The sequence below is a fragment of the Periplaneta americana genome, chromosome 10, assembly GCF_040183065.1.
Source record: "Periplaneta americana isolate PAMFEO1 chromosome 10, P.americana_PAMFEO1_priV1, whole genome shotgun sequence".
NCBI classification, from domain to species: domain Eukaryota; kingdom Metazoa; phylum Arthropoda; class Insecta; order Blattodea; family Blattidae; genus Periplaneta; species Periplaneta americana.
In genome coordinates, this window is record NC_091126.1 from 176337243 (window position 1) to 176351122 (window position 13880).

A 13880-nucleotide genomic window follows, 5' to 3' on the forward strand; every position below is an offset into this window, starting at 1 on the left:
GGTTGTACAGCACGAAAAGTAGTGTGCAGCACGCTACTTTTGGCTTACGTGTGAACATGACATGCAACTTTTGCAGCTGCAGTACAAAAGTTGCGCAGCAAAAGTAGCGACGTGTGACCGTACCTTTATTCGTTCACTTCGTGAGACATATCTGACTTCCCTTCACAAATACAGAGCTGAGGGACAGCCGATAGTGTACGAAGACGAGACGTACATACATAGCAGTCACACCGTTCAGAAAAGTTGGTCTGATGATAGCGGCTCCGGTTTGATGTCTCCTGTATCCAAAGGGGAGCGACTTCCAATCGTCCACTTGCACTGTGTGTTAGTAGAAGCTAAATTTGGCATATCACTAAAATGAGGCAACACCATTTCATTTTTGGATCGAATTTTTTCAAGTCGAAATTCAAGCTCATAATTGTGTGTCTGTTTATGTGGTCTACTCTACAAAAGGAGATGATAATCTTCTTCCTAAGTGTCAAATATGAGTACGGTGCCGTACAGATTATAAAGAGAGTAAAGTAACTTACTTGACTGTGTAAATAGAGAGGGAACCACTGATTCTTCAGAAGAACTAAGTACGCTAAGTGAGAGGTCTGTAATACTGTGAATTCCTGCTCTCTACAAGTTACATCTAGCACCATTAACATTTCACATTTCCACACAAATTATGAAGACGTGTGAAGCTAAAGTAACGAAACAAGTAATGTGATGAACTCAACTTGTTCAGACCACAACACAAAAACAATTTCTCACATCTCTGTAATAAATTTCTCTCCAGGTTACTCTAATTATTTTAATATACAACATTTCTATTACGTTTTGAGCCCAACACAGCCTGTCTTCATAATTTGTATTACATTTTTTTTTTTTCCAAATATAATATTGCAAAACAATTTTATATTGAAAATATCAACACTTCCAAAAAGGAAGTACCTTAGTTCTGAAAAATCTGTCCACATTGTAACCACTCAAAATTTGGGAAAATTTATTCTTTAATGAAAACACAGCCAAGATCCAATAACCGAGCTATGTGCAGCCATGGAAAGCTAGTAGTACCGGTAATAAATAAGATATACATTTAACTTAAAATACTGACAAACACAGAAACATGTCACAGTTTGAACTCATTTCCTTTACAAAGTCATTGCTTTTTTTTCAAGAGCCAAAAGTAACTACCAGTATCTCTGTTGGATTATTACTATTGTCATTGTCATTACCCATGTAAAGATACCGGTACTTACACAAGTTACTTTGATTCAACTCCTACAGAAATACAAGTACTGACAAAGTTACACTGGTTTCTCTCATCAACAGCATGAATTTAAGCATCCTTTGTAACATTTTGTTTGCGCCATGGTCTAAGGCATCCTGCCTAGGACTCACGTTATAGAATGCACACTACTGGTTCGAGTCATTATGGGAAAGCAATTTTCTCATGAAACATCAGCCAGTAGCTATATGGGACCAGTGTCCACCAGCATCATGATGAATTTAGGGAGCTGCAATAGGTAGCGAAATCCGGTTACGAAAACCAGCTATAATGGTTGGGGTATCATTGTGCTAACCACACAACACCTCCATTCTAGTTGGATGATCGTTCACCTATGTTGAAGCATGTTGACGTGAGTCCAGCAGATGGCTGGACCTTGAACTTCATGGGCTGTCGCTCCACGGATTATTATTTATCATCATCATCATCATCATCATCATGCAACATTTTTTCTTCCCTACAGTTGTGTCTTTTGTTACTCACGTCAGTGACATTTTTCAGACGACTTTTTAATCATTGTTGACACTGAAATTTTATGGTTATCAAAGACACAGTTGGAAAATGCAGAGGGAGTTAAATATGGACAGAAGTTTCCTCTTTTAAGATCTAATGAATAGATATAAAATAAGTCACACATGCAGTTTTCTAAAGTATAAAAATACAGTACAAAATAGGCAAATGTTTAAGTACTCTCAAGATTTTGTGGACTGTTGTGCATACAGCACTGCATCATGCACTGATGGAAACACCTGCGAGTCGGGGAAGTCGTCGAAGAAGTTACAATGCATCATTCTCTCATGTACGGTTGCTGCAATTAAAGTAACTCAATTACTTCATAATATACGCACTAATTTCAATGACTTAGTGTTGAATTACTGAATGTGGCAATCCTAAAATTTGTTTAGCAACAGAGCAAGTAAACATTACATTCTTCTTTACGTAATGTTTCCATTAAAAAATAACCTTCATTAAAATCAGATTTGCTTACTTCCTCGAAAAAGGCAAAAGACAAAAGACAAAAGAACACATAGTCCTCGTCAATAGATTTCGAAGGTTCGGTCTCTAGTAGTTAAATTTAGTTTGAGAATTTGAAGTCATTGTGCTCAGATGGTACAGCCATGACCAGATGTAAGCACAAATTCTTGGCTTATGCATCCTTCCCTCAAAGAAAGACAGAGACGTAGAGTTCTAGTAAAGTTAAAATGAAACTAAAGAACCTGAAAGCTTTAAATTGAAAGTGTGTGCGGAAGATTACTTCACGACTGAAGAAGAAAAGGTTTCCAATTTTTATTACATTTCTTTATTACATTTGTGTGTTACAGTTATTCTAAAAGTGTTTGCTAGAAATTATTAGTGGAGCCTTTTTTGGACATGTTCATTGTTGTATAGATGATGTTTGAGTATTTTAATTACAACAACGAAGTGAAATGTTTTCCAACATTTTTGGAGATATTTATGGATGCAGAGATGGTATTCCAATATTTATATTTCAACAATTGACTGAAATGGTTTCCAATTTCTATTATAGTACTGCGAATATTTGTAGCTTATAGCTGTGTTTTGTCGAAACTATTTAGTGTTGAGGAGTTTACCTTGAAATGGAAGGGATGCAAGTTCAACTTTAATGTAAATTTAATCCCACAGACCAGTGTCACCAATAACATATCTAAAATTAATTAAAACTGGTACATACACGTTTTCAACAAATTTGTTAAAACTTTTGTACCATTCTGTATTTTTAAAAATAGCAACATTATTTTACATTTTCTGTAGGTCCCACACTCATTAATACATACTACATCATTGGTGGAGAAATATGTAATCCCAATAAAATAGCAAACATATTTAACGATTATACTTTACTGCGATTGCGGAAATGGAAGGTGGCAGCTAGAGATAGAGAAGAATGGAGAGGAAGAATTGGGGAGGCCATGGCCCGAAAATGGGCAGAATAGCCATAGATAGATTTAACGATTATTATATAGATATTGCAGAAACTATTCTGGGTAACAGTACACAGATTAAAAACAATAATGTAACAAAACACATGGATAATTGTTATAGCACATTCCTAAATCCTAGTAATGAAACAGAAATTATGGAAATTATTAAACAATTTGGGAATAAAAGATCAGCTGACATCGATGGGATTCCAGATTTTATTATCAAAAAACGTTTTCTAAATATAGTTAACTCCTATAACTTCCATAGTAAATCTTTCACTGTCAACAGGCCAATTCCCAGATAGTTTAAAGATGGCAAAAGTGAAACCCTTATATAAAAAAGGACCACAGACGGAAGTTCAAAATTATAGACCAATATTCTTACTATCTGTTTTTTCTAAGATAATTGAAAAGGTTGTGCACAAGAGGCTTGTGTCATTTTTAACCCAACATAATATAGTTGTTGAAAACCAACATGGATTTTGTAAGGGTAAATCAACTAATACAATAAATATGGGAAATGCGTGTTATTATTCGGTTGAGAAGCTCTTATCATCCAGTCTGCTGTCGAAAAATCTGAAAGTTAGAATTTATAAAACAGTTATATTACCGGTTCTTCTGTATGGTTGTAAAACTTGGACTCTCACTCTGAGAGGGGAACATAGGTTCAGGGTGTCTGAGAATAAGGTGCTAAGGAAAATATTTGGGGCTAAGCGGGATGAAGTTACAGGAGAATGGAGAAAGTTACACAACACAGAACTGCACGCATTGTATTCTTCACCTGACATAATTAGGAACATTAAATCCAGACGTTTGAGATGGGCAGGGTATGTAGCACGTATGGGCGAATCCAGAAATGCATATAGAGTGTTAGTTGGAAGACCGGAGGGAAAAAGACCTTTAGGGAGGCCGAGACGTAGATGGGAGGATAATATTAAAATGGATTTGAGGGAGGTGGGGTATGATGATAGAGCCTGGATTAATCTTGCACAGGATAGGGACCGCTGGCGGGCTTATGTGAGGGCGGCAATGAACCTTCGGGTTCCTTAAAAGCCATTTGTAAGTAAGTAAGTAAGTAAGTAAGTAAGTAAGTAAATCAACTAATACGGCAACTATAAACTTTTTAAAAAGAGTATATGAATCTATCGACAAGAAAGAAACAGAAATAGGATTATTTTTAGACTTCTCAAAAGCATTTGATCTAGTGGATCACACTATTTTGTTGGAAAAATTAAAAACTACTGACGCCATTAAACAACACACTCAGAAAAGTAGCTGTTGTCTTTTTCTAACTGTTACAATTATTATCTCCATAATGAAGTGGGCACGACTGTAAGTTTATATGAAAAAATGTGTTTCATTTTTAGTATAGAATACCCTGCACTACTTTATAGTACACAATTACGACTCACTCTGTATGCACACGAGGCTTTGTGGATGTTAGGAGCAAACTCGACAAGAATCTCGATTGCGAGTTTGCCCCTAATATCAGCAACACTTCATATGACCTCACGGTGTAGGGACCGAACCTTCGAAACTACATAAACTCAGGACACTATTTTCTTGAACAAGTAATATCATATGTATACTTTGTGAAATTTTTTCATTCTCAATACAAATTTGTGAACTATTTTTAAAGGTATTTATACAACACAGTTATAACATGATGTTCCCTTCCAAATTACATAGGCATGGGAGCAAATAGTCTCGATAATATTAAAACTATAAACTAGGGACTAAGTTCATAATATAGCCTACTTAGGTACTTAATATTTCTCACCTGAACAATCTGCAAGGCAAAATGTAAGTCCTCTACCTTTCAGGTCTTTATACATGGTGACGAGAATCTTAATCGCTGACGGATCAACAAAACACACTGACATCATGTCCAGAATTATACAACGCACCTAAAAAAATTGAAATAACTAATTATACTATGGGACACGAAACATCAAGCACTATAAACAAGCTAAAAATAAATATAATTCAACATTCCTAAACTATAATTCACAGAATGAAAATCCATTTTAGAGTTATTTCACAAAGTCGAAATATTGTACGACAAATAACTGAAAGATCAAGTTTCAACTTCAATTCCTCGTTACTCTGTTTTTTATCAAGAATGAGAGAAACAAAGCAATAAGTAACGACTTGGTTCCTGTGTAGAAAGTGTAATTATCTCTTGTAAATGAACCTACCTGAGTAGTTTCTAGCATGAGTGTTGTCGAATCTCCGTCTGTTTTCTCTAGAACATCTGTTTGTTCGTATGTTTTTGCTGGATCCTTCACAATCATGTCCTGAAAAATTTATGTGCGCATTAGAATCAAATATTAACTGCAGATTGTAGAAGAATTATCGTACGTAATACCGTCTTACCTTCGTATCATTTTCTGGCATCTCTCCAATCAGTCGATAAACTTTTCTTCGAACATGTTCTTTATTTGCAAAATGTAGCCCACCAGCCACTTGAACTATACGAATTCCAGGTATCTCTGAAGCCTGTGAAAATATTTCAGACTCAATATTTATGGTACTACAAATCCCTGCAACCAATGTGAACATACTATAGCCTGAAAATATTTGAATACACAGACTGACGTAGCCTTCCTATTTTGAGGTTTAAACAATTTAATTGCTCTATTAAATGATAAAAGTGACTATTCCCAAAATTAAATTGTAAACATTTCTGCTGAAGTATTAACTTAAACATAAGGGATTTTAAAACATTCCAGATTACAGTATTACAGTACAACATACATATAAACATTAACTAACTAACTAACTAACTAACTAACTAACTAACTAACTAACTAACTACTAACTTACTGGCTTTTAAGGAACCCGTAGGTTCATTGCCGCCCTCACATAAGCCCGCCATTGGTCCCTATCCTGAGCGAGATTAATCCATTCTCTAGCATCATATCCCACCTCTCTCAAATCCATTTTAATATTATATACATATAAACATAACTATTCTTAATGAACAAAACTGACCAATATAATGATTAACATAATTTTAGATTTGAAAAAAAAAATTCTTCTAAATTTATACAAAGAAAACTCTCCACAATTACTTATTTATTTTTCTACACCGGCTATTTTATAGTAGCTATAAGTTCTTTTTTTTTTCCTTTTAATGGTCACTTTGCCATCATTTCATTTCCTTTTATCATGGAGGGTGAAGACATATCCTGTCATGTATTCTATAAAGTGTACTCGACTCCCTCAGAGGAAGCGATGAGGTGAGAACTGGAACAAGCACACTTGCAATGTCAGAAACATCACAGGAATGTGCTAATGGTCAACAACTCTATACACCAACACCAAAAGAGATGAGAGTTCTCACCCTAGACATCCATGACGTTTTTCACAAGTTCATGATCGTGGGTGTTGCACAAAGAAAATAAAATGTTACATATATTTGACAAAGCTAGTACTTCACCTTGTGCTATATGATGTGAAATGAGAGAAAAGGGAATGTGAAATCGAAATTGTTGCAGGGAATTAACTTGTAAAGTTCATGAGAACAGAATAATTTATGGAACATGACCACCAGAAGTATTCAATCATTTCTAGGATTCTCAAGCTATCAGCCTTAAGCAAATTGAAATTGACAAAATCGGATTTAAATCTGTTCTGAGGAATAATCCTAATTATAACAACTGAAAAGAGACAGCACTGTCATCAGCAGAGTATCGGTAAATAAAAAGGTGTATCTCCACAGGACTTGAAATGATGCAGCATTCAGTAAATGTTACATTTTTCGTCGAAATATACAAAACACATGGGCTTTATGAGAAAAGAAAGCTGGTGAAATCGTGTTAATACATCTTTTAATAGACCTTTGAATATTTATGACTTTCACTGAAGGAAGGTTCCATCAAAGGAACCTGGAACAAGTGAATTTTTCTTTCTTTTTCACAAATCCAAAAACTTTTCCAAAATTTCTTTTTCCATTTGACCACTACTGAGTTTTAGAGATCTGATACTGATTACAAACTTGCATATTTTTCTAATGTGTACTAGTTTTCTTCGTTTTCATTGTGCAGTTCATAAAGTGATCTAGTTTAAATCATCACCTAAAACCTAGATCAACCCAAATATGTTGAAAATTCCTTCCCTCTTCTTAAAAAGCATTTCTAACTACGCCCATACCGACACAAAAAAATTAGTAATCTCTCAGAAGAGTGAGTTTTCCTGATTGTACAGAGGTATACAGCATTATGTGGAAGGATGGATCGATATACTTACAGCTTGGTATCGATTAATATCCAGGTAAATCTGTGTATTTGGGACTTGGCCAAGACGACACACTTGCGGTCTCTGACCCATGATGAGAACACAAAGGAGAGACAGTGCCACTCCAAGTCCCAAGCCGTAGTCAATATCCAGTAGCACTACAGCCAGGAAAGTGGTAAGCCAAATCATGCCATCAAAAGGGGACTGCCGCCAAATGACTGGTAGATCCTTCATCTGCATGAACATTCCTTTCAGCGCCACTACCACAATTGAAGCCAACACACACTGTAAACACATATCAGACATAAACTTGTCAGCATCAAAGGTTCCCTTCTGGAGTGATGAAAATTAGCATTTTTGCCACAATGTCTGTAATCACCTTCTCTCTATGTTCATCAATTACTCTAGTGCCTGTCCCATGGGATAGATTTTGTTCGTATTTTGACACTGATAGAATTTATTATCTTTTATTTGGGTTACAGCAGAAGACCCTAATCATTCAAAGGTAGGGCTCCTTGATGTATGACGTCATGGTCTCCTACCTTTACTTCTCTTCTGGAGAAAGCTGTGCTCTTAGTTGGTAAACACTGGTCTGGTCTACCGAGAGATATGACATTAATTTACTCATTCTGTAAGACATTTTTGGTGTGATAACAAAGAGAAAAACATTAATATGGCATGATTAGTAAACTCTTTTAAGCTAGTATATAAAAAGAGAAAAAGAATACCAATCAGGCGAATATAATTTAGTTGTCTGGCATAATTTGTTTTAATTTTTTAGTATTTCATTCTCAAGTGTACGGTCTCACATACTGTATAGGCCTATACAGAAAATCTCATGGAGAGAAGGAAGAATCTTGCTCTCGTGAGATGATCGGCATAAGTTCCAGAGCAATCCTCAATGTTACGACAAGAGAAAGTCCCTTGCCTCTGCTTATGGCCCTTACATATAAAACAATACAGATAGGAAATGTGTTAAATGTTATATTTTATTTAACGACACTCGCAACTGCAGAGGTTATATTAGCATCGCTGGATGTGCTGGAATTTTGTCCCGCAGGAGTTCTTTTACATGCCAGTACATCTACTGACATGAGCCTCTCGCATTTAAGCACACTTAAATGCCATCGACCTGGTACGGGATCGAACCCGCAACCTTGGGCATAGAAGGCCAGCGCTATATCAGCTCGCCAACCAGGTCAACATTAGGGAATGTGAATGTTATTTTCTTGAAGTCTACATGCACAAACCAAACAAATTCTGACACAGTCTTAAAACTATAAAACTCTGGATTTTGATTGATCTCAGCATGGTTTTATGTTAAAATCATACTTATGCTGTTTCACGCACAGGAAAAGGATCTTCTGTTGAGTCAGCTTCAATGGTACACTGGATATAGAGCCCTCATCTCCTCCAGGTCCTATATCAACTGTGATAATTTTTGTAAATAAATTACTGGTAATAAAAGGATATAGAACATGAACACTAACAGTGATGAGCGAAACTTGTTACCTATAACTTTCAGCATCCATAAAATTTACTTTTAAAATAAATTATATACAGGAGTCACAATAGGAGTTTCATTACTGTTCTGCAGCCTGGATGGTATTCAGCCCAGAGAACTCTGCTAATTATGACTTTTAGGTTCACTAAGCTGTAAAACTCAAACTCAGACAAGGACCCAGAGTGCTTCAGCCTGTCTGTCTCATATAACAACATATAAAAATGGTAGACTTCATATTGGTAAAAGTACAGATAATACGATGATTAAGCATTTTCATCAAAGAGTGAGCAAAAGATGTTATTAACCCTTTCCAATAATTTTCTGAGATAGTATTTAATCTCCTACAAGAAACCTAAATCTAAAGTAGGTTAACAAATAATGCTGCCTATCATACTCAGAGTTAATAAATCTATCATCTCAACTTAAGACTGTCAATTAGATCCGAAGATAATACACCAAGTTATAAAAATGCTGTCATGTGCTTTTGTTCTACCATATTGAAGAACAAACCTGAAACTTCAGTTTTCGACATCTAGAATGTACGATATTTTAAGTCACTTTGTACTGAAGGAATGAAATTTTAACTTAACTTTGTTTACAGTACGAACAATTTACAGAATGGAATATAATAAATACGTCAGCAAGGCCTAAATATAGATTATTCAGCTAATGAAATTTTCGAAATTGTTTTCATAACCTATCAAATTTCCTGGTAGTAAAACGGCTGTGGGACAGACACTTTCCAAGTATTTCTTTTTACTCTCTTTCTATCCCACCATTGTTCCACAATCTTCAAATCTTCATCTCATTAATTATGAATATCCTCCATTATTAAAGAAAATTAAGTAAAATATTATGCGTCAAGGTGGTGTCAGTAAAGTCATTAAATGCTTAAAATAGTTGAATGTGAAAACTTGCATATCTAGGCTTATATCTCAGTTCTGAAATCCAATCAAATGAAGTGAGGAGGAGTAAAGAAAAATATACTAAGAATGGATCATAAGTGAGCTTCCATGTAGCAGGTTGCAGTAAAGTGAGTGAATCTTCTTGAAATAGTATTACAGTTACCATAGTTGTCTGTGTATAAGACATGCCTTAAACTATTAGTGTTTCTCTCGAAAAACTCGAATTAAAAAAAGGGTGAATATTACTTATGTTCCAGTCACTACAGGAGCTTGATAAAATATCCTGAAAATTAGATTATGGTTTATTTAACAATGCTCGCAACTGTAGAGGTTAAATCAGTGTTGCCGGTATGCCAGAATTTTGTCCTGCAGGAGTTCTTTTACATGCCAGTAAATCTACTGACATGACTCTGTCGCATTGAAACACACTTAAATGCCATCGACTTGAGTCGGGATCGAACCCACAACCTCGAGCATTGAAGGCCAGCGCTATCCCGACTACGCTACCAAGGGCAACTAAAATACTTTGAAAATGCCTTGGATTTATAGTACTGATTAGTAAAAATTGATGTGATCACTGGGAGAGCTGTAAGACCACCCAAAACCTGCCCTAAATATGTACCGGTACCTTACTTATATACGAAAATCATCTTGCGTGAATGAAGAATATCGCCATATTTCGTTAATGTAACAGTGGGTTTCAGTGTCGCCAACATAGTAATAATACTACACACCTAATAAAATCTAACCTAACCTTTCTCATAATACTACACACCTAATCTAACCTAACCTAACCTGTCACATAATACACACCTAATCTAATCTAATCTAATCTAACCTAACCTAACCTAACCTGTCACATAATACTACACAACTGTAGTAATATTATAATTTCGTTTGCATGTATTGCCAGCCCTGCTACTGGTGTCGGTAGCCATCTAGTTGAAGTGGATAGTACTTCCAGGAAGAAAATATGGCGACTTTCATAATAATTATATGCATTTCGTATTTTGTATTATGTATTATGTTTTATTTAACGACGCTCGCAACTGCAGAGATTATATCAGCATCGCCGGATGTGCTGGAATTTTGTCCCGCAGGAGTTCTTTTACATGCCAGTAAATCTACTGACTGCATTTCGTTCAGTGAATGTTTCGTGATATATTAAATATATTAATGTAGTAATTATATAGTACAATAAGAATTGAAATGTGTTGTGGTTGTGATAAAAGTATTGAAAATTGGTTTATAGCGCCACATTGGCAGTGATAAAGTGTGCAATATTTGTTCAGTGGCCGGTGAATACTCTAGATTGACCAATAATAATAATAATAATAATAATAATAATAATAATAATAATAATAATAATAATAATAATAATAATAACACTATTCTTTCAGAAGCCTACAAATTCACTTGGAAAGAAACAAATGAAATATGCAAGGTTGTACCTTCGTTGTATAAGACGCACCCTAAATTTAGGCCTAATTTGAGGGCATAATAGTGCCTCTTATACACTGACAATAAAATACATTCTGGTTCACTTTTCATACTAGGAGAGCAGAGCTGTGAACAGTAAACAAATAATATATAAATTATGAGGGAGAAGTTCACTTTATACCAATTCTTTAACATACATGTTACCGGTACTGAAAGCTGTCATTTTTACTTCTCTTTTATTAACGCAAATACATGTTCTGTGTTAAGCAACAATTTATAACTTATATTAACACATGGCCAATTACAAGTTACAAGTTGCTCGAGCAGGAGTAGTAATTTAGTACACTTCACGTCTGCAAGAGTGGAAAGTGAACTTCATTAAACAAGGAATTAGGATATTATTACATTTCTTACGACTTACATTCGGAAGAGGCTCAAAAAACGGCCCAATGAGTAACAGAACAAGAAGCAGGAGGAGGCAAGAAACCACACTGGCAAGCTGAGTCTTTCCACCCACCGCTTGCTGAATTAAACTTCTAGAGAGAGAGGCAGCAAATGGAAGGCACGAAAAAAAGGAACCTAGGATGTTGGAAGCTCCCTGTAACAAACAAGGCATAGGCTTGCACCAAGAAACACTACAAATACTATAGGCTACTATCTTTATTTTGAATGTTAGGTAATCTATTACAACATCATAAATATTTGTATATATAAGCTTTATTTTGCAAATTAATCACTGACCTGCTTAAATTTGATTAGAAATGCACAGTGTTATTCAATAAAGCTACCTTTATTGAATATAGTAAGAAATGTCATGAAGAATTACAAGAAATAAAATTATAAAAAAAAAAAAAAAAATGTAGAAACTTTACTTATATCTCAAACCAATGCTTTTCTTCTGGGGAGAAAGGTGCTGAAAGCCTGTGTAAAATATATTATAGCGAATGGAGAGAGAATTAATGTCCAGTGTACGGGAATTTTGTCGTTTCTAACCTCATTTTTATCCAACTTTCAAGGCCTAAACAGAGTTAAATGAAAAATTATGTAAAAAAAAATTATTATTAACACATTTCTCGGCTCCCTAACGAAAAATAGAACAAAAAGGTGCCGGAACACTTTTCTGCATGTTCCGCCAGAAGAAAAGCACTGTTTAAAACTAAACTGAAGGCAACATTGAGCTTCGAACTTAATGAAGATTTGGCAGCAACAAATATTCACTCTTAAAAAATCTACAGCCAGTCCAACTCTATAGTGCCACTGCCAACAGGTCATTATACTGGACGTCGATGTTGCATCCTAAGTTTGCTCTACTTGACGGGACCCCACACTGTCAGTGCTTTCTGAGTGTGGCTTGACCTACCTGCTGCACGAGACCTGTTTGTAGCAGGACATTAAAGTTGTAATAGTATGTATTCTATTCAGTATCCTACATTGAGGAAATAAATATCTGCAAATGAAGATATGTGCTTTGCCAATGACATCCTTAAAAGAACTTGGAGAAAACAACATAAAACTAGATTTAAAAAATGTCAATATAAATTTGTAAGAAAATTATGATTAGGGCCTAGATAACTTTTTTCTCCAAATTATGTACAATTCCCATTAAACATGATATCTGTAGGTTTTTATACTACCACATGTGTATATGAATTTAATATTGCACTGAGTGGACACGGAGGAGGCCCTGCATTCAAGATTATGTAAACTACCTTATATCAACTTACCGATGCTAGAAGTTCTTGGTTTGCATCAATACCGTAATTCAGTTTCCTTGCAAATATGGAAGCCATTGACATGTTTACAGAGAAAGCAACTATTGCTATGACCAGGCCATCCACCAGTAAATTAGGTAGTAGACTTAATGGCGGTAAATTTGGTTCTGGAAGTCTGTAACAAGGAACAAAATTGTATCTCATTGAAAATCTTGGAACCCTTTAACCTCCAAACCTTATCCTAAGATTAATAATAATAATAATAATAATAATAATAATAATAATAATAATAATAATAATAATAATAATAATAATAATAATAATAATAATAATACAATAATAATGATAATAATATAATAAGAATAATAATTAATATCATGAATGAACTTATCAGAGGCACTTAAACTAGTTGCATCTGGCATCACCGAGGATTTCAGTCACCGGTCACTACTGGAAGCGCATACATTTTCACTTAAGTTAAAATCTTCTAATTTTTGCCTCCAATCAAATATAAATTTTTCGACTATTCACCATTTCATAATACAGTAATCCAATCAACAAGAGAAAAATAATTACTCTGAAAAGGTTTGCATGTGATGCAGGATACTTACCCTGTTGGCACTTCACCCACAATGGTCACCTTGTAGTCTACATTCAGATTGCAATACATGGACACTAGAGTCCCTGCAATAACAGCTATCAGCTCAATAGGGAGGGGGACGGGTAGTTTCTTGTTAATTCGAGGCTGAAACAACAAGATAAAAAAGTAATGTTTATAAGTTCATGTAACTTACCCCAATAAAATGCTGTAAAAATTGTAGACAAGATTCGCTCAAATCCAAATGCACTGATTATTCAATCAGT

The 13880-nt window shown here is 35.0% G+C and overlaps 1 protein-coding gene across 2 annotated transcripts in view; it reads right to left on the reverse strand.

Annotated features, from left to right (window-relative positions):
* Positions 1-701: 701 nt before the first annotated feature.
* The window catches only part of LOC138708186 (prestin-like), a 121021-nt gene continuing 107842 nt past the window's right edge, over positions 702-13880 (reverse strand). For both annotated transcript variants that reach the window (XM_069838465.1, XM_069838464.1), the window contains exons 8-15: positions 13628-13761; positions 13029-13191; positions 11726-11902; positions 7468-7740; positions 5593-5715; positions 5415-5513; positions 4997-5123; positions 702-2081 (exon numbers count right to left, since the gene is read on the reverse strand). In XM_069838465.1, coding sequence (XP_069694566.1) covers positions 1966-2081; positions 4997-5123; positions 5415-5513; positions 5593-5715; positions 7468-7740; positions 11726-11902; positions 13029-13191; positions 13628-13761 — 1212 coding nt within the window. In that variant the 3' untranslated portion in view covers positions 702-1965. The remainder of the gene's footprint in view (positions 2082-4996; positions 5124-5414; positions 5514-5592; positions 5716-7467; positions 7741-11725; positions 11903-13028; positions 13192-13627; positions 13762-13880) is intronic.